A 20,910-nucleotide genomic window follows, 5' to 3' on the forward strand; every position below is an offset into this window, starting at 1 on the left:
CTGACCTATTTAAGTTTGAATTAAGCACTAAAATGTTCTGTAAATACGTTTTTGTAAGCACTCACAGGCCAACAAAGCATTCCACCATTTTGAAAACCGTGACGCCGACCAATAGCAGATTAGCATCTTATGCTTCTGTGACGCCGTCCAAAAGTAGACCAGTATCTTTGGGAATCGTCACGCTGATCAATAGCAGATCAGCATTCTAGTGGTGTAAGCGGTGACGCGAGTATACCGACCACCATGTCTGAGGAGGCGTCTTTGTCGTAACGTGAAAAAAATGGTGTAAAGAGGGGACAAAAACCAAGGTGAACAAAACGCAAGCCAGGGACGTTGTGAATCACGAGTCCACTGTATTCTGATGGAGGGACAACGACTCTCGCTCGCTCGGAGCGACCTCACGAAAAAAATCCCATTTCATCAAAAATTCGTAATCGAGCATTCCGCCCTGCAGTGTTAACCTAGCCTTAATTTCTTACCCTTTGCTTGTTGACGTCTGGCGCACCTGATTAAGGCCTCTCCCAAGAATAGCGAGGATGTAACATGTCGCCTCGCGCCATAAAGCTGGGCGGCGTCGTTGTCGAAACGGTGCCTGCAAGTCGCGGCGGCGGCAGTAAAGTAACCTTGTTGCTGACTGCAACGCGTTCTCCACCTCAGAATGGATTGATGCCATAAAGCGCCGTTGGAACACAACCTTTGGACGACCACTTGGCACAAACACGCGCGCTCTTTTCTCACCGAATGAAGTCATACGGGCGTGTATGAGGCTGCGATTGTTATGTGTAAGCGCAGATCTTGCTGAATGTGCAGGCAACTCCAGTGAAGGGCTGTTCAATATTAATACGAGTCAAAGCAGTGAGAACACGGTCATTTCTAACACGTTTACACTTGACATTATTTAGAGATCTGCAGGTCGCTATTTTACGCCATTAACAAATCAACAGTAATCGCTCATGTGTGTGCCGTTGTGTTGAAATAATTATATTGTCAGTTTTGTCCTAGATATACTCGAAATAGACACTTGTATAGCTGAAAACAAAAATTATATATTGGCAGGGAACCATGACGTATTTAGTGGTATGAATGGTATAATTGTTAGTAATTTACGGAAGTTATCTACTCCTATTGCCACAATATGCAACAAAACACATAGAAAAATGACATCAGAATAATTAAAATAGAACAAGTAACAAAATAAAACAAAGCATGCCTCATTTTTGGGTCAAATTATTCACAAAATCCACACAAAATGTAACGTATTTATATATATATATATATATATATATATATATATATATATATATATATATATATATATATATATATATATATATATATTGGGATAATGCACAGAACAGACTTTTGTAATCTATAGGAGTCATTGTTACAAATATTTTTAATGTAAGCTAAGGCATTCCAAATGCAGATAGTATGCTCTCGGACTATGAATATATTAAAAAATATATATAATATAATATAATATAATATAATATAATATAATACTGTATAATATAAAAATATAAAATTATAAAATAATATAATATAAAATATTATATATATATATATATATATATATATATATATATAAATGTAAAATATATACATATAAAATGCATACATACATACATACTATATAATAGTATATAATAGGCTATATTTTGGATTGATTGGATTGATTTCTGCCTGACTCATAATAAATATTTGAAGGCCTTTATTAGTAAATGGGGTTTTTCATCTGCTCTCACATAAATAAATACTCATTTCCAAGGTGTGGAATAAACAACGACGGAACAGACTGATTTGAAATGATGAGCTCTTACATGCAGTGAGGCTTCTCTTTTATTACATCCATTCTTTTCCCATCAATCAAATTAATAAATAAAATCAGTTCAAGATGAACAGATTCCACATGACTTTGATAAAAGAGGAAACACAAGGTGAGATATTCTTTCAAATATTACAGCCACAAACAGCTTCCATTACCGACAAACATTTACACCGTTTATAATTATTTCAATTTGCTGTTTTCAACCGAGCCATTGCACTTTTACGGCCAATCAAACCTCTCGCGTGTACTCTCAACACCTGAACACCAACAATCGGGGATTCCGCCATTTTTTCTAACCGCCATATGTCTCAAACAAATGACTCGCATGCGTGGAGGTGGCGCAACATGGCCGACCGGCGGAGTCAAGCGCAGTCAAGCCGTATCGTCCGCGCTGACTTTTAACTGCCCTTATCTCAACATAAATAATGCGTCTATAAAAGTCAATCATCTACGCGCTGCTGATGAGTTGTGTTGAGCAGCCGTAAAAAAAAAAAAAAAAAAGAAAGATTTTCTGTCCGTTTTATTTCTGCGGCGACGGTAACATTTGTTAAAGGAAACGCAAGAACTTCAACGAAAATCACTGTACATTTTTGGATCTTTACAGGTCGTATTGTCTTATGTTCTTGCTCCACGATAGGTAGTTGCTCCGGAAGTCCCGGTACCCTGCGTCCTTCATCTCCAAGCTTTTTTTCCCGCTCATTTATGTCTTCAAGTAACCGACGGTCCCCGGCCGGTAAGACGTTGAGATCGGATGACGGCGTTTTAGGGCTCACGCTTGCGATAGAGCGCACCAGGAGTTCTGCGGCGCCATCGATGTTGGAACGAAGGCGTAGTCCTCATATTTAATGTCCATGTGTGCTGATGACGCTGTCGTGTTCAACTGGGGAGCCGTCTGCAGCGGGAGAACAAGGTCAAGCGTCAAGCGTGCAGGACGCTTTGTTAGAATGTTTTGAAAGGCTGAGGGAATGGCTATATATAATATAATATATATATATATATATATATATATTAGTATACTATATATAATATAGTTTACCATATAGAATATAGTTTATTAGACAGGTGTCAAACTGAAGGCACGGGGGCCAGATCCGGCCCCCCGCATCACTTTATGGGGCCCGTGAAATGCTTTGAGTTTATGGTTAAAATACCGAATTTGCAATGTGTCTTGAGGGAGAAAAATAAGAGGCATTTTTTTGTTGCCAATCTCTTTTGAACACTTTTTCTCAGCCTCCGATTTCAAAATTAGTTGGAAGTGTGACGAATACACAAAAAAATGTATTTGATTTCGCTGTTTGACAGAAACTATAATGACAATATGGTCTGCTAGAAAGATGAGTTTGGCACCGCTGCTGAGTATAAGATAAAGCTGGGCCAAAAAAAAAAAAATCTCATATTTTTTCAATCATTTGGAGCATTACGATTTTAATTCGATTTAATGGAAGAAATATACCCAACAAGCATAATTCATTAAAAAGAAAATTCTCTTGAAAATAACAAGCATGATTCATTAAAAAGAAAATCCAACAAGCATGATTCATTAAAAAGAAAATTCTGTTCAAAATATCTGGACAAAAATAATCACTCCAGATTTTAAATCAGTTTTAACTTAACTGTGACATTCAAAGCTTGTGCATAACTTGCTGAAAAATGATTTATTTTATATGTTTTTTTTGTTATTTTAGCAATTCATATTTTGGCTATAATTAACTTGTTAACTAAATTAAATGATTTAGCTAAATAAAATAATTTAGTTAACATATTATTTAACTGAATTAAACGTTTTTTTCTAAATTAAATAATTTAATCAACTCATTAATTTGTTAACTGAATTAAATTATTTAGGTGAATTAAAGAAATTGTTGACATATCAATTAATTATTTTTTTCTCAATTAAATAATTTACTTAACAAATTAATTATGGTCAAATTATTGTAACTGCTAAAAAAAAAAAGATAAAATAAATCCCTTTTAAATAAATAAATAATTAAATCCCCACAAGCGATGAAAGTTACAGTTACCTTACAACTGATTCATGTCAATTAATACCTTTTAAAAACGGATTTTTCTACTGGTGGTCGAATGCAAACGACAGTACCCAAAGACTTGGGTAACAACCAGCGATGTCACATCTCTTGGTCATGTGACATCCATAAAACGAACCGTGTTTTTAAATAATCGTGCATAAAAAATCATTTAGCAATCAAACATTTTCTAGTGTTTGGCTCAAGGAGTGTATAAAACCAGCTGGTAGTAAAAGTTAATTACAAACAATATATCACCTTTTTTACTGCTAAAATGGCTAAATCAGGGGGTGTCAAACTCGTCTAAGCTTGTGGCGCAAAATCTATTCCAAAGTGGGCTGGACCAATAAATTTATATAAGTTTCAAAGAACAAACAAGCTTACTTGCGAGGTCGATGTGATTGTTTGCCCGGCGTAAGGTGAGGAGGTCATGCTGGCTTCACTTTTGATAGTCGAGGCGTGCTCGGGCACCGGCAGTGACGATGGCGAGCTGCTGTCAGAGGTGACTGGTGCGCCTAAAGAATAACAGCCTTTTTTATTCATATTCAAGGTAAAGGAATTTACATTTGATTTACATCTGACTGAAGAAGTACCGTATTTTCCGCACTATAAGGCGCACCGGATTATAAGGCGCATCCTCAATTAATGACATATTTTAAAACGTTTTCCATATATAAGGCGCACCGGATTATAAGGCGCACCCTCAACTAATAACATATTTTACAACTTTCACAATATAGTAATACTCAAAGCAATAATAATAATAACTCTAATAATAACTCTAAACTCTCAATAGCATAATAACTCAATGTCAACTGTAAACACACAAAAGAAAGAGGTAAAGCTTACTTTATCACTTCATTCCCCATCTACGAATCCCAATCTCAATATTGATCCGTATATAAGGCGCACCTGATTATAAGGCGCGCCATCAGCCTTATTAAAAAAATTAAGGCTTTTAGGTTTAGTTATCATGAAATGATATTACATGGGCTGGCACTTCTCTGGGGGCGGCCATGTTTGTTATAGCTTCGGACAATGGTAAATGCACCACCTGCAGCACCTAGTGAAAAACGGTCAAAATTTATACATAATACACAGAGGTGTTGCTGCATTTACCATTGTTTGTAGCTATAAGAGACATGGCAGACTACAGAGGGGTGCCACCCCCCATGTAATACCGTTTCAGGATAACAAGACCTTTGATTATATTTAAAACTTACTATTGGTTATTAAGAAGACATTCATTTGCAAGTTCTTGAAATGTACAATGTTTTGTAGAAATCCCCAATATTTCCATTTTCATCAACTCAAAACTAATCGAAACAGAAGCCTTCTTTTATGAAAACTCATCACGATGACATTTTTTTTTTGTGCAACTTTGTTCCACCTGTGTGTAACTTGTTCTTGGGCATCTTAGGTTTGCGCTTCCTCGTCTGTATACTCTCTTTCTTCATGGCCAGAGGTCGGGGCACCTTTCGGGAGGAGAAAAGCAGTCATTAGGTGACTCACTATTACAACAGAGGCCACGTTGCCATGACAACCCGCACGAGCTCCACTCCTGTACCGCGGGCTCTGATAACCGCCCGTGGCGACGACGTGGCCGTACGCTATACAAATATCAGCCGCTCGGCACCGTAAAGCCACGCTAGTTTAGTTCAGGTCAGGGTTTAGTTCAGGTCACAACAGTACGGTTTGGAATCTGGCTTTTGTAGGCGGTGAGTCACTAAGTAACGTGACATCATCGCACAATTAGAAGCCGCCGATAAATTCAACAAAGATGAATGTGACATGGCCAAGGGCTTTGAGTCCTCTCGTTTGAAATGGAAAAACGACGTGTTTGCAACTAGACGGGGTCCAATTGTCTTTGATTCGGCTTTTTAGGATTCATTTGGCGGTTTTCGGTCGGGTTGTATACCAGACAATTAACTGTTATTATAATCATGGATATTCGTCCGTTCGTGGCCGATGCAGCTCGTCCTCATCGAGGTCACAGGGAAGCTGTAGTCCATAGGTGTCAAACTCCAGTCCTCGAGGGCCGGCATCCTGCATGTTTTCCGGTTTTCTTTTCCCAACACACCTGATTCAAACAATTAGCTCATTAGCAAGCTCCGCATGAGCTTCAAAATGATCCCAATCATTTGAATCAGGTGTTTTTGAGGGAACAGGTTTGAAAACATGTAGGATACCGGCCCTCGAGGACTGGAGTTCCACACCTGTGCTGCAGTCGATCCTAGCTGGCTTCGGAAAAGGGGCGGGGTCTACCCTGGACCCGCCCCCAGCCAATCACAGGGCATGTGCCGCTAAGACAAACGACGATTAGCATTCACATTTACGCTAAGGGGCAGTAAAATTTAGATTCAAAATTTAGGATGTTGGAGAAGAGCCATGTGAGTTTCATTTCTTCAATTTTATTTTTGAGTTTTACCTAGAGTGCTGGTTGTATTTTGTTTAGCTTGACAAGGTCTTGCGACTTCTTTATCCCAGATTGTTGTCACCACATTACGTAGTTACAAACATCGATACACATAAATGAAAAAAATCATATTTAGTCGTCGATCAAGGACACTAAGAAACTGCTCGTCGGTCTAACTGTTCATCTAAAAGTCTAAAGTATAACTGCTAAACATCAGGACGAGACGTATGGTGCATTCAAATCGATTCAGTCTGACAATTCAAACTCATTCAGAAAAAAGGTCATTGATGCATTAAACATTAATAACAGTAGCAACAATAATGATACAGATTAATAATGCCATGAAATTATTGTTTAAAGGGACAGTGTGTAAGATTTAGAGCATTTTTCATGACGGACAGGAGGAGGTGCTGCACATGCTGCATTTGCTATGACAAACATGGCCGCCTCCGGAGGGGTGCCACCCCCATGTAATATCATTTCATGATAACACCTATGATTATATTTAAAACATACTATTAGTCATTAAGAACACAAATTGTGTTATACATAAAATGTATTCCTTTTTATTGAAAAAAAAGCCTATATCCTACACACTGTCCCTTTAATAATAACCCTTGTCAGGTTCCAAGGATTATCTGTCAAAGAAATCAATACTCCGCAAAATTTGGAAATTGCTTCTCAAAAGAAATCAGTGTAGCTAGATCAGTAGATAGCAAGATCAGATGATAGGTAAAACAGAGTTAAAATATGGCACGGTTTTCAGTTTTGTGGCACCTTTTGTCACCTTTTTGGCCTACCAGTTTTACCAAACCGAAATATAGTTTCACGTAGGCTAATTTGTAGCAGATTTACAACTTCTACACTACACTTCTGCACTTGTAGACGGTAACGTACCCCGTGCAGCTTCATGTAGAGTCCGCAGGCGTTACACACTGGCTCTCCCTCGGCGTTACGTCTCCACAGCGTCGTGGTGCTGGTGCGACAGTTGGTGCAGCACAGGCCAGCTCGGCGAGATGTGCTTTGCTGGAGGCCGAGGCAAAAATAAAGCGTCAATTTTGGATTTTCCCGCTTTGGCCCAGACCCAAAACGGCGTTCCCCCCGGACTTCATTTTAAATCAAACCGTTCCCTGAAAAAAAAGAATCACAGGATGCCGGCCTGGGACTCGCAACATACGACAGCGATGAATTATTGCGGCTCCAATGTGAAAATAACTCGTGAGTCATTAGTTGGGCAGCCGTTTAACAGGCACTTAGATAAAAATGACTTTAGCGTATAAAAGCAATCGTCTTGTTTTTTGTTTGTATTTTGCGCTGGAAATTTCGCAAACACCTCAACCAAGGGCAAGGTCATCGCGGGATAGAGGCATGTTGCCGGGCGCCAACCGCAGCTGCTCGACAACAGCTCGCAAGCTTGTGGGAAAAAGCCAGCCGTGAAGCCTTGCACAATAGTACCGCAGCTATCAAGTACAGTGGGCCCCCGTGTTACGAGATGAATCCGTTCCGCCGTTGGGCTCGTAAGGCGAAATCACAGTATGGCGAACCCCAGGCAAAACATCATAATTGTACATACGTATTCAAAATTGGTACAAAAATAGTGTAGTAAGTGCTACGTATGGCAGACCAGCATCTCCGTGAGGAGACACTGACCAATAGCAGACCGGCATTGTGTAGTGACGCGTTGCATGGAGTCTGTTCGGCAACAGAACAGAAAATAAGTGCAATTACCTAAAAACACCTGCAGATGGCGACAAAACACAAATACAGCCAACCCCCTAGGGTCATGACAGTTTTTTCTTTGTTTTTTGTCGCAAAAGCGGGGAAAATATCGCGAAGAGGGGACAATAATACTCAGTATTCCATATCGCGAGATGAAAAAAATATAAGACAGGGATGCTGTAACTCAAATTGTGCTTAATAACCCTCCAAATCTCTCACCAATAATTTTTGGTCTGATAGGAATTTGCCATCTTAAACAGCCTGCGCGATTTGTTAAAACGTGATCGGTACGAACGGCAACCGTCGGTCTGTTAGCATATCAGTGTGAACAGTCATTTAGGCCTTCCACATCAGCGAGCGGCGCTAGCTAGCAGTTAATTAATACTAGCCCTAGCTATAACAGAGCCCAAGACTCTTGAAAAGACAACGTCAGTGTAACTACGTCGCTTGCTAGCGACCTGATTTGACGATTGAACGGGATTTCGACTATACTTTTAAATGGATCCCGTCCTTTTTACAAGACTTACAAATTAAGCAGTATGCCACAAGAGAGAATGAGGTTGTAATAAATAATGTTTTTGAAGCTAAGTCACGGGTTTAGCCATCATTTTTCCAAGGTAATATTAAACCTTTGCAAATATGTTATTTTATCAATGGAATAGAGAAATGATAATAATTGGTAAGATTGGCTGACGTTTGAAGACTTGGACAATTTTAAGTTAAACAATTGAACGATTACACTATTTACATGATTAAAATATTTTTGTGTTGTATTAGCTCGCTGCCAAGAACAATATTTCACTTTTTTCTTTAACCATTTAATTATTAGCAACTTATGCTTACTCTCATTGCGTTTTAACTCCCGATTAATCTGCCCCATTTCATTCGTCATCATTTTTTAAACAAAAAAAATATATCAATATATCAAGCCACTCTTCCAATAAGTCAAATGCATTTGTGTGCACTTGCCGCACACCTTCAGCTTTCTTACCAGTCGTTTTTGCGGTTTGATGAGTGGCCTGTTGATGCCGTTCATCTTGTGGTAGAGACCACAGGCGTTGCATAGATAGTGTCCCGTGCCATCTCTGCGCCACAGTGGCGTTGAGATGGAGCCGCAGTTGACGCATTCCCTGCCCTCCGTAGCCAAGTCCTCCACCAGATCTGATGGAGCACATTCAATTAAAACTCGGCGTCGGGAAATGTAATCATCTGACCCTTTTTGATTCTAAGAAACGCCTGTATGCCTCATTCCACCTGTGGTGACAAAAATCAAACCACAGGACAATCAAAAGTGTTGTTTTCAAGATATACATCCTAAATCTACCGTACGTGATATTTTGACCATTTTTGGATTGTTTTCACCCGCATCATTCTCATAGTATTTTAGCCAAAGAATGGCACACGTCTGGTAGAGTGATAACTAAGTGTTCGTGTCATTTTGACATGTTGTCACCATCCGGGTGAAATTTCAGCTCCCGAGTGTCTTGATTCAACGCGTTCCCTTTGATGTAAAGATCGGAGCATTGAATCCTAAGTATAAAAAGTATATTCGACTCAATAGGATTTTAACGCGCAACTAGTGGGGGTCTGCTTTTTTAACAAATCGCTGTAGAGGAATTTCAAATAGCGCCACTCTCATTTAGTGAGCCATGTGATGGAGACAGACTAATGGAAGAAATGGGGAGGTGGGGCTGTTATCAGTCCACAATGATCCAGGGGTCCTTTCTATCCATCACAGCTCTGACACACAACGGACTCCTGGCATAAATTGGCCAAGAATCACAATTACTCATCCAATAGAGCAGGAGTGCAAAGTTTTTTTTTTTTGTTTGTTTTTTTGTTTTTTAGCTCAGGGGTTGTGTTCAAGTTTAACACACTGAATGGCAATTAAATGTATATTTTTGCTATGGCCACTGGCCTGTTCCCAATTCATGTGAAAAGTGGGGGTCAACTGTAAATATATTTTTGAAAAGCCAAAAAATGACTAAATAAGTAGATTAGGATGAAGCAAAAATAATTAACTTCCTTTTGGTCCCCTATGTATCTCAAATTGCATTTTCCATAAATTTAATTAAAAGAATTGAAATTTTCTATGATCGTTTTTGCATTCCTTCATAAAATACCTTCCACCTTCCCAAACATGCGGACTACCTTATGTGGTATCAACACAATGCGCAGCTTCTCCTATTTCAAAATTCGTTGGAATTAAGTTGTTAGAGCAAAAGTCTCGGGCGTTATGATGATTTGAAAAATGTCACATGGGCCAGGTTAAACCTCTTTGTTGGCCATATTCGGCCCGCGGGCCTTATGTTTGACACCCAATGCAATAGAGACCATTTCTGGATTTGTTTGAAAATCAACTTTTAAGCCTATAAACGATGTTATTTAATATCATATTCCAATATTAACGCAATGGGCATCCCCCAAATGACAGTAATTGTAGTAAAAACGAGGGACACAGATCCGCAGGCCAAAGAGCAGCATATTTTGGGGTTGTACTTTCAAACAATTTCTTTTTATGATTCTTATCGAATTATTCATGTATTAATAATGTGTCTCATGAGACGATTTAACGATTGTTCGTTGTTTATCAGTTTTGAGAGCGTTTCAATTTATTGATACTTCTAAAATAAATATCAGGTGGGAGCTTTGTTTCGTGTACTTTTAAACGATCAATCGTGTGAATGAAAAATGTTGAGTGTCAAATAGTGACATTTGGAGTGTTTTCGATCGCACTTTTTGTGATGGTGGAGGTGATAAGTGCTGCTGATGGCCCGGGACAATGAGCTGTTGTGTCAGTGTGTATTGAGCGCGAAAATCAAAAGAGTGCACCTTTGCTCGGGGATTAGATTAACATTTTAATCGATTGTTTTTATTTAGCCTTTCTGTAGAAGAATGTGGATTGTCTCGGTCCAATTTGGGGGGATATTTGAAAAGACTGATTCAATCAATTCCTCTCATCATTCGGCCACATATCGGCTCATAATTTATTATAGAGAAATTAACAGAAAATTGAGAAGGGGCAGGCAAATTTTTTGCATTAATATAATTATTAATATGATGTAATAATATAGAAAGAATTAGAAGAAAATTTAAAGAATATAATCGTGAAATATTGGCCAAATTTGTAAACGGAAAATAACATTGTTAATAACTACACCAATATTACAAATACTATAACATCATTTAAGTACATTCATGTTTTTTTCTATAGTTTTTGCATTTAACAACTACCTGTGACAGTGTAACATCTGTTCACGTGATATATTAATTTCATATGCATGCAGAGCTCCAATTTTCTTTGCATACGATGACAATAAAGTCATTCTATTTTATACCGTTCCACAATATGAGGAAGGTTATTCTTATTATTTATCGTAAAAGTTCCATTCGTGGAAAAGTGTATTAAAGGATGATGTTTGGAAATTTTCTAACTAAGCTTTTTCATCTTCAGATGGACATGAATATTAGACAGGCACGATCTCCATATTTTCATATTTCATATTTTCCTCTTTTCGGGAGTTTGTAACAAAATATATTCATGCGGAACAAAAATATTCGCGTATGATTTTTATGACAGCAGAAGTTATTGAATCGAAATGTAGTAAATAGTAATGCAATGTGTGCTTGTTTTCGATCTCAATCTTTCCAAAATGACCAGATTTAAACGAGAGATTTTAGCGCAGATGAGCAAGGACGGTCGAGGCCTACCCAGACTGGAGCGCCGAGTGGTCGTTCCTCCTTGGCGGCCCTGCAGGCTCATCACCCCGCTCTCGAAGGGCCCCGGCGTCCACGACGACGTGGCCATCTCCGGGCTCATGTAGGCGTAGGGGCCGGCGTAAGAGCCCCCCACGGGACGCACCAAAGCCCCGCCGAGCTGCTCGGCCCGGCCCCCGTTTCCGAGCACCAGCGGGCTCTGGCCGGCGCCGGTGCTCAGCGGCGGGCTGTGCGAGTAGGAGAAGCCGTGAGCCGGGTGAGGGCTGCCGGGCGCGAACGACGAGCCGTCCGCGGTGCCCTGGGGCCAGCCGTGGTGCGGGTGGTGGTGGTGGTGGTGGTGATGGTGGGGGGCCCCCAGGCCGTGGGACTGGTGAGGCGGCTCGCAGCTCTGCAGGTAGGGCAAAGTGGGCAGCATGGCCGGGACTCTGCTGGTGGGGACGTAAACGGGCGAGTTGGTGGAAGGGTGCATGTAATTCCCGGTGTCGTGCGTGTAAGCCGACTGGTTGGACGACAGGGTCAGACTTTGATACATTTTCCCTCTCCGCTTTTCGGGCCGCCTATTGGAAAGAAAAAACAAATCGACCGAGGGATCGACTCAGTCCTTGGGGCGCGGGAGACCCGCTTGTGCGCGCTCCAGGGTTCCTTGCAACGCAACTGCAAAAAGAGCAGAAGAAACACCAACGTGCATTTGTTGATTACAAAAAATGTAATTGGGGCTTTAAATTCGTTTTATTTCACGTGGAAATTGCTCTTGAGCGGCCATGTTTAGTCTTGCCCCTCGACATAAATCCGATTTTTCAGAAAATTATTTTGAAAGACCCTCCTTGTCCACACGTTTGCTTTATCGGATACACGTTAAAAAAAAGCTAAACTACGGTGTGGTGGCCACCTGTGCCACGCCATTCCTTTTTTCTGCTGCCCATGGCATGTAATCAAAACAACATTGGAAATGGCCGGCAAAACGATCGAAAAAAAACATCTAAAGTAGAGGAGCGAGTTAAAAGAATATATGCCACTGTTTCTAGTAAATTCATGTACATACTATGAAGTTTAAAAACAATTTACAATCAAAACACTGCTGTAAATAAAGATAATTCAGCTGTAGAAGCAAAAACAAAAAAATACGTTCTGCGCTGTCAAATTTTGGCTTACGAAAATATAAAAATGATGCTCAAATAATTGTTTTTAAGACGTTCAGCCGACTGGAGTTTTGTAAAACATTTTCATAATAAACACACACATGCATATTTCAGTATATATTATTTATTAAAGCGTGCTTGATGAACTAAAGCCATTTTAAATTGTCCGTTTCTTCCTTCCGTTTTTCTGTATATGCGAGCCTCCAACAAAAAAGTTTGGACACCCCCGTTTTAAAGCGTAGTAATATGCTTTGAATTACGAGCCGTTGGCATCTAAACAAAAAGTTACAAAAAAAGCTCAAAAGAAAGCTGCGCTAAAATCATCCTCGGCCATTCCGTCTCTGTCACCCTGTTGATTTATACGCATGCTAATTGACCCTCCAAGGCATTGAAGTCATCACCCAAAAAATTGAATCGGAACACGCGTACGCACACACAACAATGACGATAACGCGCGGAAGGATACACGAGGAACATTATTTGCTTCCAAGGGCTCTCTGCAGTATATTATCTTACCTGATAAGGCCAACCAGGTGATAAAAAAGAAACAAATCAGTCCATTCGTGGAGGGGTCCAAATGCCACCCAAAAGACCTCACCCGAGATGCACGCAAACTTTTTGGTGCGTGGAAGCGGGAGAGTGTCTCAAAAAGGCGCTATAGTCCTTTCGAGTAAGTCCGGTTTGGAAAGTTCTTTCTTGTACCCCCCTGTGCTCCCCAGTCCCGTGCAGATAGGGACCGCGGCTGATAATTGCTGATAGGCGTGTGTGCCGAGGCGCTCTCCCACTGGAAATTTTGTATACGCCGGAGGAACACGTGACAAGGCGCGGAGGTAGGCGCAAAGAAAGGCTGGGGGGTGGAGGAGGGCCATCGGCGCATGCCCCCCACCCCCACCCCCATTCAAAGGCCGCTCTGGGAATTTACACCTGCATGCAGGATTACTCTTTTTTTTTTTCTTTCTCACACCTTGACAGCGAGACAATTACAAACAGAATGGATTCGTTCAATCATTGAATTTACTTTTAGCGGAATCATTCCTTGCAGGACTGAGGTCCACATACGGAGTCATACGGATTTATTTATCTATTTGGCAAATTTCTTTTCGAAAGTACTGGCCCTTGACAAGCAATACTGGTTATTATTGTTTTTTTTTAATAGTAGAAATGATCGCTTTCCATATTTTCTATGACCGCAAGGAATTTTGACTTGAGTGAACGACCGAGTATTGAAGTCGAAATTAATTAATATCCGTTTTTACTATTTTGCTGATAGATAGATAGATAGATAGATAGAAAGTTAATTTTCCTGCAAACGCGCTATAAAAAATACATAATGAAATAATACTTCAACCCTCATAAAACGAGAAAACACTTGGGCCTCGTAAATTATTACGAGGGCTTCAGGTTTCCGCGCGCGCGCGCGTGCGTGCGTGCGTGTGTGTGTGTGTGTGTGTTTGATAAAGGCCTTGTTTGTGTGTGTTGCCTATACGTGTGTGTGTTTATGTCGTCTGTGTGTTTCCAAAAGCGCCGTGAATATTTTTTTCACGCAAATATGGGTAAGATTCGAGATGTTTATCTGAAAAATGTAAACGGTCACAATATATTTTTTATTATTATTTATAGACGTGTGTTAAAATTATTTAACAAATACTATATAACAGAGAAGATTTGTTTTGTACTTTTATTAAAAAAAAAATACGGCAATTTATTTCTTCACAAATCTCTCGAAATGTGGGGAAAAAAATACCAAAAGGCCCCACAGTTACCAAAAAGCTGAATTCTAAAAAAAAGTTATGGAAATAACAAAAGAAATTAAAATGCTTTTAAACTTCAAGTGACACATACCGAGGAGGAAAACACTCTTTGATCGATGTCTTTTTTTTAAAGGCTGCCTCAGACTTTACAAAACGTTTATTTTGTTTTTTGTGTTTGTTGTTGTTGTTGTTTTTTTTACTGCATTCTTTTATACTGAAGTTCCACTTCACACCGATTGCAGACTGTATGATTCCCTTTTTTCTTGGTCTTGATCTTTCTAATTGTCCAAGATTTTTGTGCAATACTGTATTTTCACACGTACGGGTTTAAAAAAAATAGAAACGTGACAACGTCCCCCTCCTCCTGCACACATTTTTTTTTCATCTTTGATGCTTTTCTTTTTATGCAAGCAAAGTATTAAATACACTTTCGCATCAGCCTAATATGTATGAGCTCATGTGGATCCACAACAGCTTTATCTTGGTTTCAATTAATCATAATTGGGGCTTACTGGAAACATCCAGGGAGAAAGATACCAACATGCAAAAAAAGCAGCTTGTGTGATGCAGATTTTATGGGATTCATCTAATCTTTTTTTCCCTTTTTTGTTAAGGAAAGAATAATAGTTCATATCAAACTATTTCCAGTTGCTATTTTGTGCATGGACTAACGGAAAACTGAATCATTATACAAAGCACACATTTGGCTTTACATTCATACAATCAAAATTCAATATACCATACTGTTTTTAATGCAACATCTATGTCATATGCGAACCGATTAAATATAACACTCTATGAATAGTTTTGTTTTGTTTCAAGACTGCAAGACTAGGAGGATATGAAGTTTATATTTTTTTCCGGACAGAATCAGAATGCCACGCTCTCTCTTTGGAAGTTTCAAGAAAACCCTCTGATAAAAGGAACGAACAAAGTTCGGTTACCAGGCTCCAACTGTTAACTCATGTTTATCGCTCACTTTCTATTTAGCTGGCTAGTTCCTGGTTCGGAGAAAATAATGGCACTAATGGGCTGACCGTAATATTGATTTACAAATATTGATTCAAATTATGTAACGTCCTATATATATATATATATATATATATATATATATATATATATATATATATATATATATATATATATATATATATATATATATACAAACAAAAAACACAAAAAATAAATTAAAAAAAATACTGAAAATTTGTATATCTGAAAATATATCTATCTATCTATCTATCTATCTATCTATCTATATATATATATATATATATATATATATATATATATATATATATATATATATATATATATATATATATATATATATATATATATATATATATATAATAGGGGTTATTTAGGTTTAAAAAAACCTCAAATTTTCAGTTTATTTTTAGTTGATTTGTTGTGTTTTTGCTATTAAAAAGTAAACACAATGTAGTGGACAGATTTCTCTCCGCCTATTTAAGCGAAGAATTCAACCTAAAATAATGCAACGACGGAATCATGCATATTGTGACTTGAGTTAGCTATAATCCAAGAGCAAAAAAAAAAAAAGTGAAGTACTTCCAAGAATAAAACATGTACTTTGATGGTGAGTGATTGATGATTCGCTGTGGCCTCTAAATAATGTTGCATGCACACTCGCACACACAACTCAAGATCCAGCGGACATTTTGTTCTTTTTTTTATGTTTTATGGTCAGTGCATCATTGAACTAAGCAGCCACAATAGTCGTGTACCATTTTTCTTGTCATTGTTACATTTTTGTTCTTTTTTTTGGTAATGTTCTAACGTTGTTTTACTTTTCTGTGCTGGATTTTAAACACAAGAAAAAGATGAGAAAAAAAGGTAAAATTGTGAGTTTTCATTCCAACTGAGATTTATTCTCACAAGATAAATAATTACTCAGGACCATGAGCGTCACTAGTGTTTTTTTTTTTTTGGAAAGGGGGGGGCGCACTTGAGCACAACGTTTTACAAGCATCTAATAACACTGTTTAAAATGTATTCATTAATATCCGCCCAAAATAGAACACACATATGCAAATTAGTTTGCAAAAAAACGGCCCCCATGTTGTGACAAAGCCATGCCATCATTTTCAACTTAAAAAATGACAAACAATCACTTTTAGGATGTAATTTAATCATCAAATTGAATTGAAAAGCTGCAATGACCAGCATCTGTTGGGCGGAAGCATCAAATAATGTTTTGAATGGGGACAATTGGTGGATTATGCTATCTTGACTGCGTGCGTAAAGTTGAATGACGCTTTGGCTCGCAGCGCAACTCTTTGCGCCAAATCATTTTGAAGCTGCATTGATCAAATTCGAATGCACGAGTGCCTAATTGATTAAAGTAAAACAGTCGTCAAGGATGTTTTAAATTGATGACAAATGGTGTTTACAATTTTTCTAGTGGCTGTCAAATGATAGCAAAACAAGCCTAGAAGAAATTGTAAAAGATGGAGATGGAGTTTTTCTTTTTTTTTTTTTTGAAAAATCTGGGATTTAATCAAGTATTAAAAACTTTCAAAGTGACACAGCGAGGGATCATTTTCAGGTTATGGTACTCGTGTTAAAATTCATATTATGAAAACATATTAAAATATATATTAAGTGGTCATCTTTCATTTAAGATTTATTATTTATAATATTAAAATGATGTAATCAAAATATGTAAATAATTGTATATATTGTTTAATAATTATTATATATATATATATATAATAATTATAATATAATAGAAGTATAGTATAGTAAAGAAGTATAATTTTATTTATTTATATTTACTTTTTACATTAGAGTTATATTCATCATTAAATAAATATGATGAAAAGGTGTGTGTTCACTTCAAACAATTTTATGGATGATTTAAAGATAACATTTGGCCCTTTTCATGTCAAGAAATAAAAGGAAAAAATATGAAAAAAAAAAAGAAAAACATTGAAAATGCAACCAAATTGTGAGACACCATTTTAAGTGGGTTTCAGCCCCCCTAAAATAGACCTAATTGCTCCACCGATCAGGACATGGGTTCAAGCTGGAGAGTTTGACCCCAAATGAAAGTGAACTCTGATTTATTCATCCACCAGCTGAACCGTTTGAGCTTGAATGATATTTCACACAGCCTATAAACTCCGCGTGCACCATCTTGCATGAGGCCCAAGACAAGTCCAACGAGGGGGTTCAGCACACCGACTCCTTCTCGTCTCTCACTACAGGAGTCAGATAGCCCACATATGAATGAGGTGACTGGTGAGGACTCGCTCCACCGCGGCCTCATTTACAGCCTCCATCGATGCTCGGTGCTCATTGGTCAGGGGGCCTGCGGTCATACGGCTTACCGCGGTCACACGCTGGTTATGTCAATAAGAAGCCAGCTCCATAAACACGCCCGCCGCATATTCGGCCCAGTTGCATTAGTTTTACTTTCCATCAATCCGGGAGAAGAGATTTGAGCAAATTTGATCGTATGAAATCATGCCTGATTTTAAATTTCCAGTTTGCAAAATGCTCTCTTCTTACTCGGCAGTTTGCATGAATATTAACAATCAAGTAAGCAAACATAAACATAAAAGCTAACCAGCTGTTTTTGCTTTATCTGCCAATATTTGATCATTCTTTTCAACCGCCACACCCAAAAATCCATAAGCAGAAGAATTGAAAGCAATCAGGGCATCATGTAGATTTTGCTATTTGTTTAAAAATGAAAGAAATATTTGTGTTTTTGCTCAGTTAAAGACAAATATAAACACAGAAGAGCAAATAATCTTTGTGAGGATTATGAATTTTAATTGTAATGTTTTCTACGTTTCGAAATATAAACTGAGATTAAATAATATTGAATGAGACCGAGTGACGCCAAAACTACACAACGCATTCGAATCAAAAGTGATCAGTAGGAACGGCAACTGTGCCCGGCAGTCGGCGTGAAAACGTGCAGACGTTCACATCAATTCGAGTGCCTTTGAAAAATCCCACTCCTCTGGCCAGCTTGAATGTAGCATGCGAGCGCTGCTAGCTAGCGGCAAATTTATGCTAGACGTTGAGATGAACGCTGGAAACTGGCGCAGTACAATACATCATCAGTATAATTACGTTTTTTTTTTTAAGCACCCCGAATTGGTGAGTGAAAGACGTTGCGCCGTTTAAATCGAATTTGCCATTAGCTCCGGGAGTTAAGGTAGCGGATTGCACCGACGCGTTTCTGGGAATAACTTCAAAATAAAAGCGTGCAAAGTTGTTGCTGTCATTATATTATTTGGTAAGGTTTATTTTTAAATTCTCAGCTGGGTGTTTTACTTTCTTGCAAAGCATTACCAAGCAGTTTTTGTGTTTTCAATATTTCTATACCAAAAGAAAATCAATCTGTGTCCTAAACTTGCGATATCCCGTCCAATTCCCAGAAATTACCTTCTGACTTTGATCGCTTGCTAACTACTCTGTGACTGTCCTTAAACATTCAGAGTGGAATTTAAGTCTCTATCTTTAATTGACATGCCTGCAAGATAAGCGAGGAATTTGCCAAGGTATTTATTTGCTCAAAGAACACGCTTATGCGCGCGTGTTAAAATGTGTGCCGTCACTCATGTTTAAAAGGTTTCCCCCTAATTCTTTGTCATGGTTGCAAATTGATGCAATGATGTGTCCAGATAAGATCCCGACCGCTTTTCATTGGTCGCCGGGGAAAGCGTTATCGCCTCCAAACTAACCGCCGTTAGCGGCGACGTCCCGGGATAGCTTTGCCGGGGGCGGCCATGTTGGAGAAGACGCTAAGGAGTAAAAGTCAGATAGGCGCTATCTCGGGGGCCGATTCCCGCTTCATCCCTCCTCTTACCGCGATGGCAGACGACTGTGTTCACGTAAAGCCCCGCCTTTGCTACGGATGGAGTGATGCTGGATGTGCGCGGACAGAACTCGCGCATGCTTAGAATCACTCCGCACCCTGTGAGTGTGTGTGTGTGTGTGTGTGTGTGTAGACATTCAAATTTTTCAACATGACAGCAATATGCGCGCATTTGACTCCAATTGGGAAATTTCTGATCCTGCGCTCGTTTCCAACAGCCAATTTGCTACTCAATTGGTCAGCACCAATTTGTTACATGTTCCCAGTATTGACATTGATTTTTAGCCTTGTAATTTGGCATCTTGGTCAACAAATTTCGATGTTCTATGCAGAAAAAGAAATAAACACTCAAATTTTAGGATTTGTAAATGTTGAATTTTTGCTATGTGTGCATTTTTGGAATACGATAAGAATTCTCTTGTAAGGAATCATATTTACGTTGTCCAATCTTTCCTCATAATAGATTTTTCTTATGTGGGAAACGATGGTACATATCCTGCGCAAATGTGCGAGTACGTTAACGAAATACATGTGTACACAAGCAATAAAATGCAGAAATGTATTGTACAAAATTTGTTTATTAAACCAAAACTGCAGTATTCAAAACATTTAAAAAATAAAATGCCAAAACAATACAGTACTGTACTTAACTACAGTTTGGTATAATGTACTGTATTTTTAATATTGAGCTTTGTCTGTCTTGGGTCAAAAATGGGTATTTTGAGGTGTTGGGTATCTTTTTTTTTTGCTTTATGAAAATGTCTGCTTGCGTATCATAAATTTGCGTTGCTAATTGCAATTAATTGTCCCGTGGATCATCGCTGATGTCTGGTGATTCTTGTGCATACAAAACATTTTTTGATGCCATCTCCATTGTTTCCTTGCTGGACGGTGACTTTTGATCAGGAGTTGAACTGGGCACATCATCTTCTTTTATCGTTCTTTATCTTATGTACGCCATGATCTACAGGATGTAAATGAATAACATTCGAATTTTTTGTAGTTACAGTCAAACTCATAACAATAAGGAGTCGCTTACATGTCACCATTTTGGGGCTGATGACAAAAGATTAAAAAAGGGGGAGCGGACACAGTTATTCCATAGTATCGAGTGGGAACTCCCTGCGTTTGCGCCACTGCGGGCTTCCGGAAGCTTCGTTACAAAGGATCGATCATTAATCTAATATAGTCTTAGATATTTAATGCATACATATTTATTCCGGGTTCGTGAATTTCCATTTGACCGAGGCCCGTAGTTGGGAATACTTACTGTATTGAAAATCCTTCTCAAGGTGAAGTGAATCTGCTGAATGTTTGGAAATTCAAATGGCGACGATGTAAATGTTTAATGACGAAAATGCCTTTGGGAACGAATGGTGAATTTATGGTAAAAACTCTTTGAATTCCTGGGAAAACCTTACATTGTCAGAAAGAAAAATATAGAAGCACTAATGCCATGAA

The 20,910-nt window shown here is 38.6% G+C and overlaps 1 protein-coding gene across 1 annotated transcript; it reads right to left on the reverse strand.

The window, feature by feature from the left end:
• Positions 1–1,808: 1,808 nt before the first annotated feature.
• On the reverse strand, positions 1,809–13,575 carry gata5 (GATA binding protein 5). Its single transcript, XM_088407803.1, has 7 exons — positions 13,360–13,575; positions 11,699–12,358; positions 8,979–9,148; positions 7,166–7,294; positions 5,243–5,327; positions 4,237–4,367; positions 1,809–2,720 (listed from the first exon to the last, which is right to left on the reverse strand). Exons 2-7 carry the CDS (start codon positions 12,234–12,236, stop codon positions 2,598–2,600), a joined length of 1,176 nt encoding a protein of 391 aa, XP_088263929.1. The 5' UTR covers positions 12,237–12,358; positions 13,360–13,575; the 3' UTR covers positions 1,809–2,597.
• Positions 13,576–20,910: the final 7,335 nt, after the last annotated feature.

Source organism: Hippichthys cyanospilos, chromosome 2, assembly GCF_059441005.1.
Source record: "Hippichthys cyanospilos isolate Australia breed blue-spotted pipefish chromosome 2, RoL_Hcya_1.0, whole genome shotgun sequence".
NCBI classification, from domain to species: domain Eukaryota; kingdom Metazoa; phylum Chordata; class Actinopteri; order Syngnathiformes; family Syngnathidae; genus Hippichthys; species Hippichthys cyanospilos.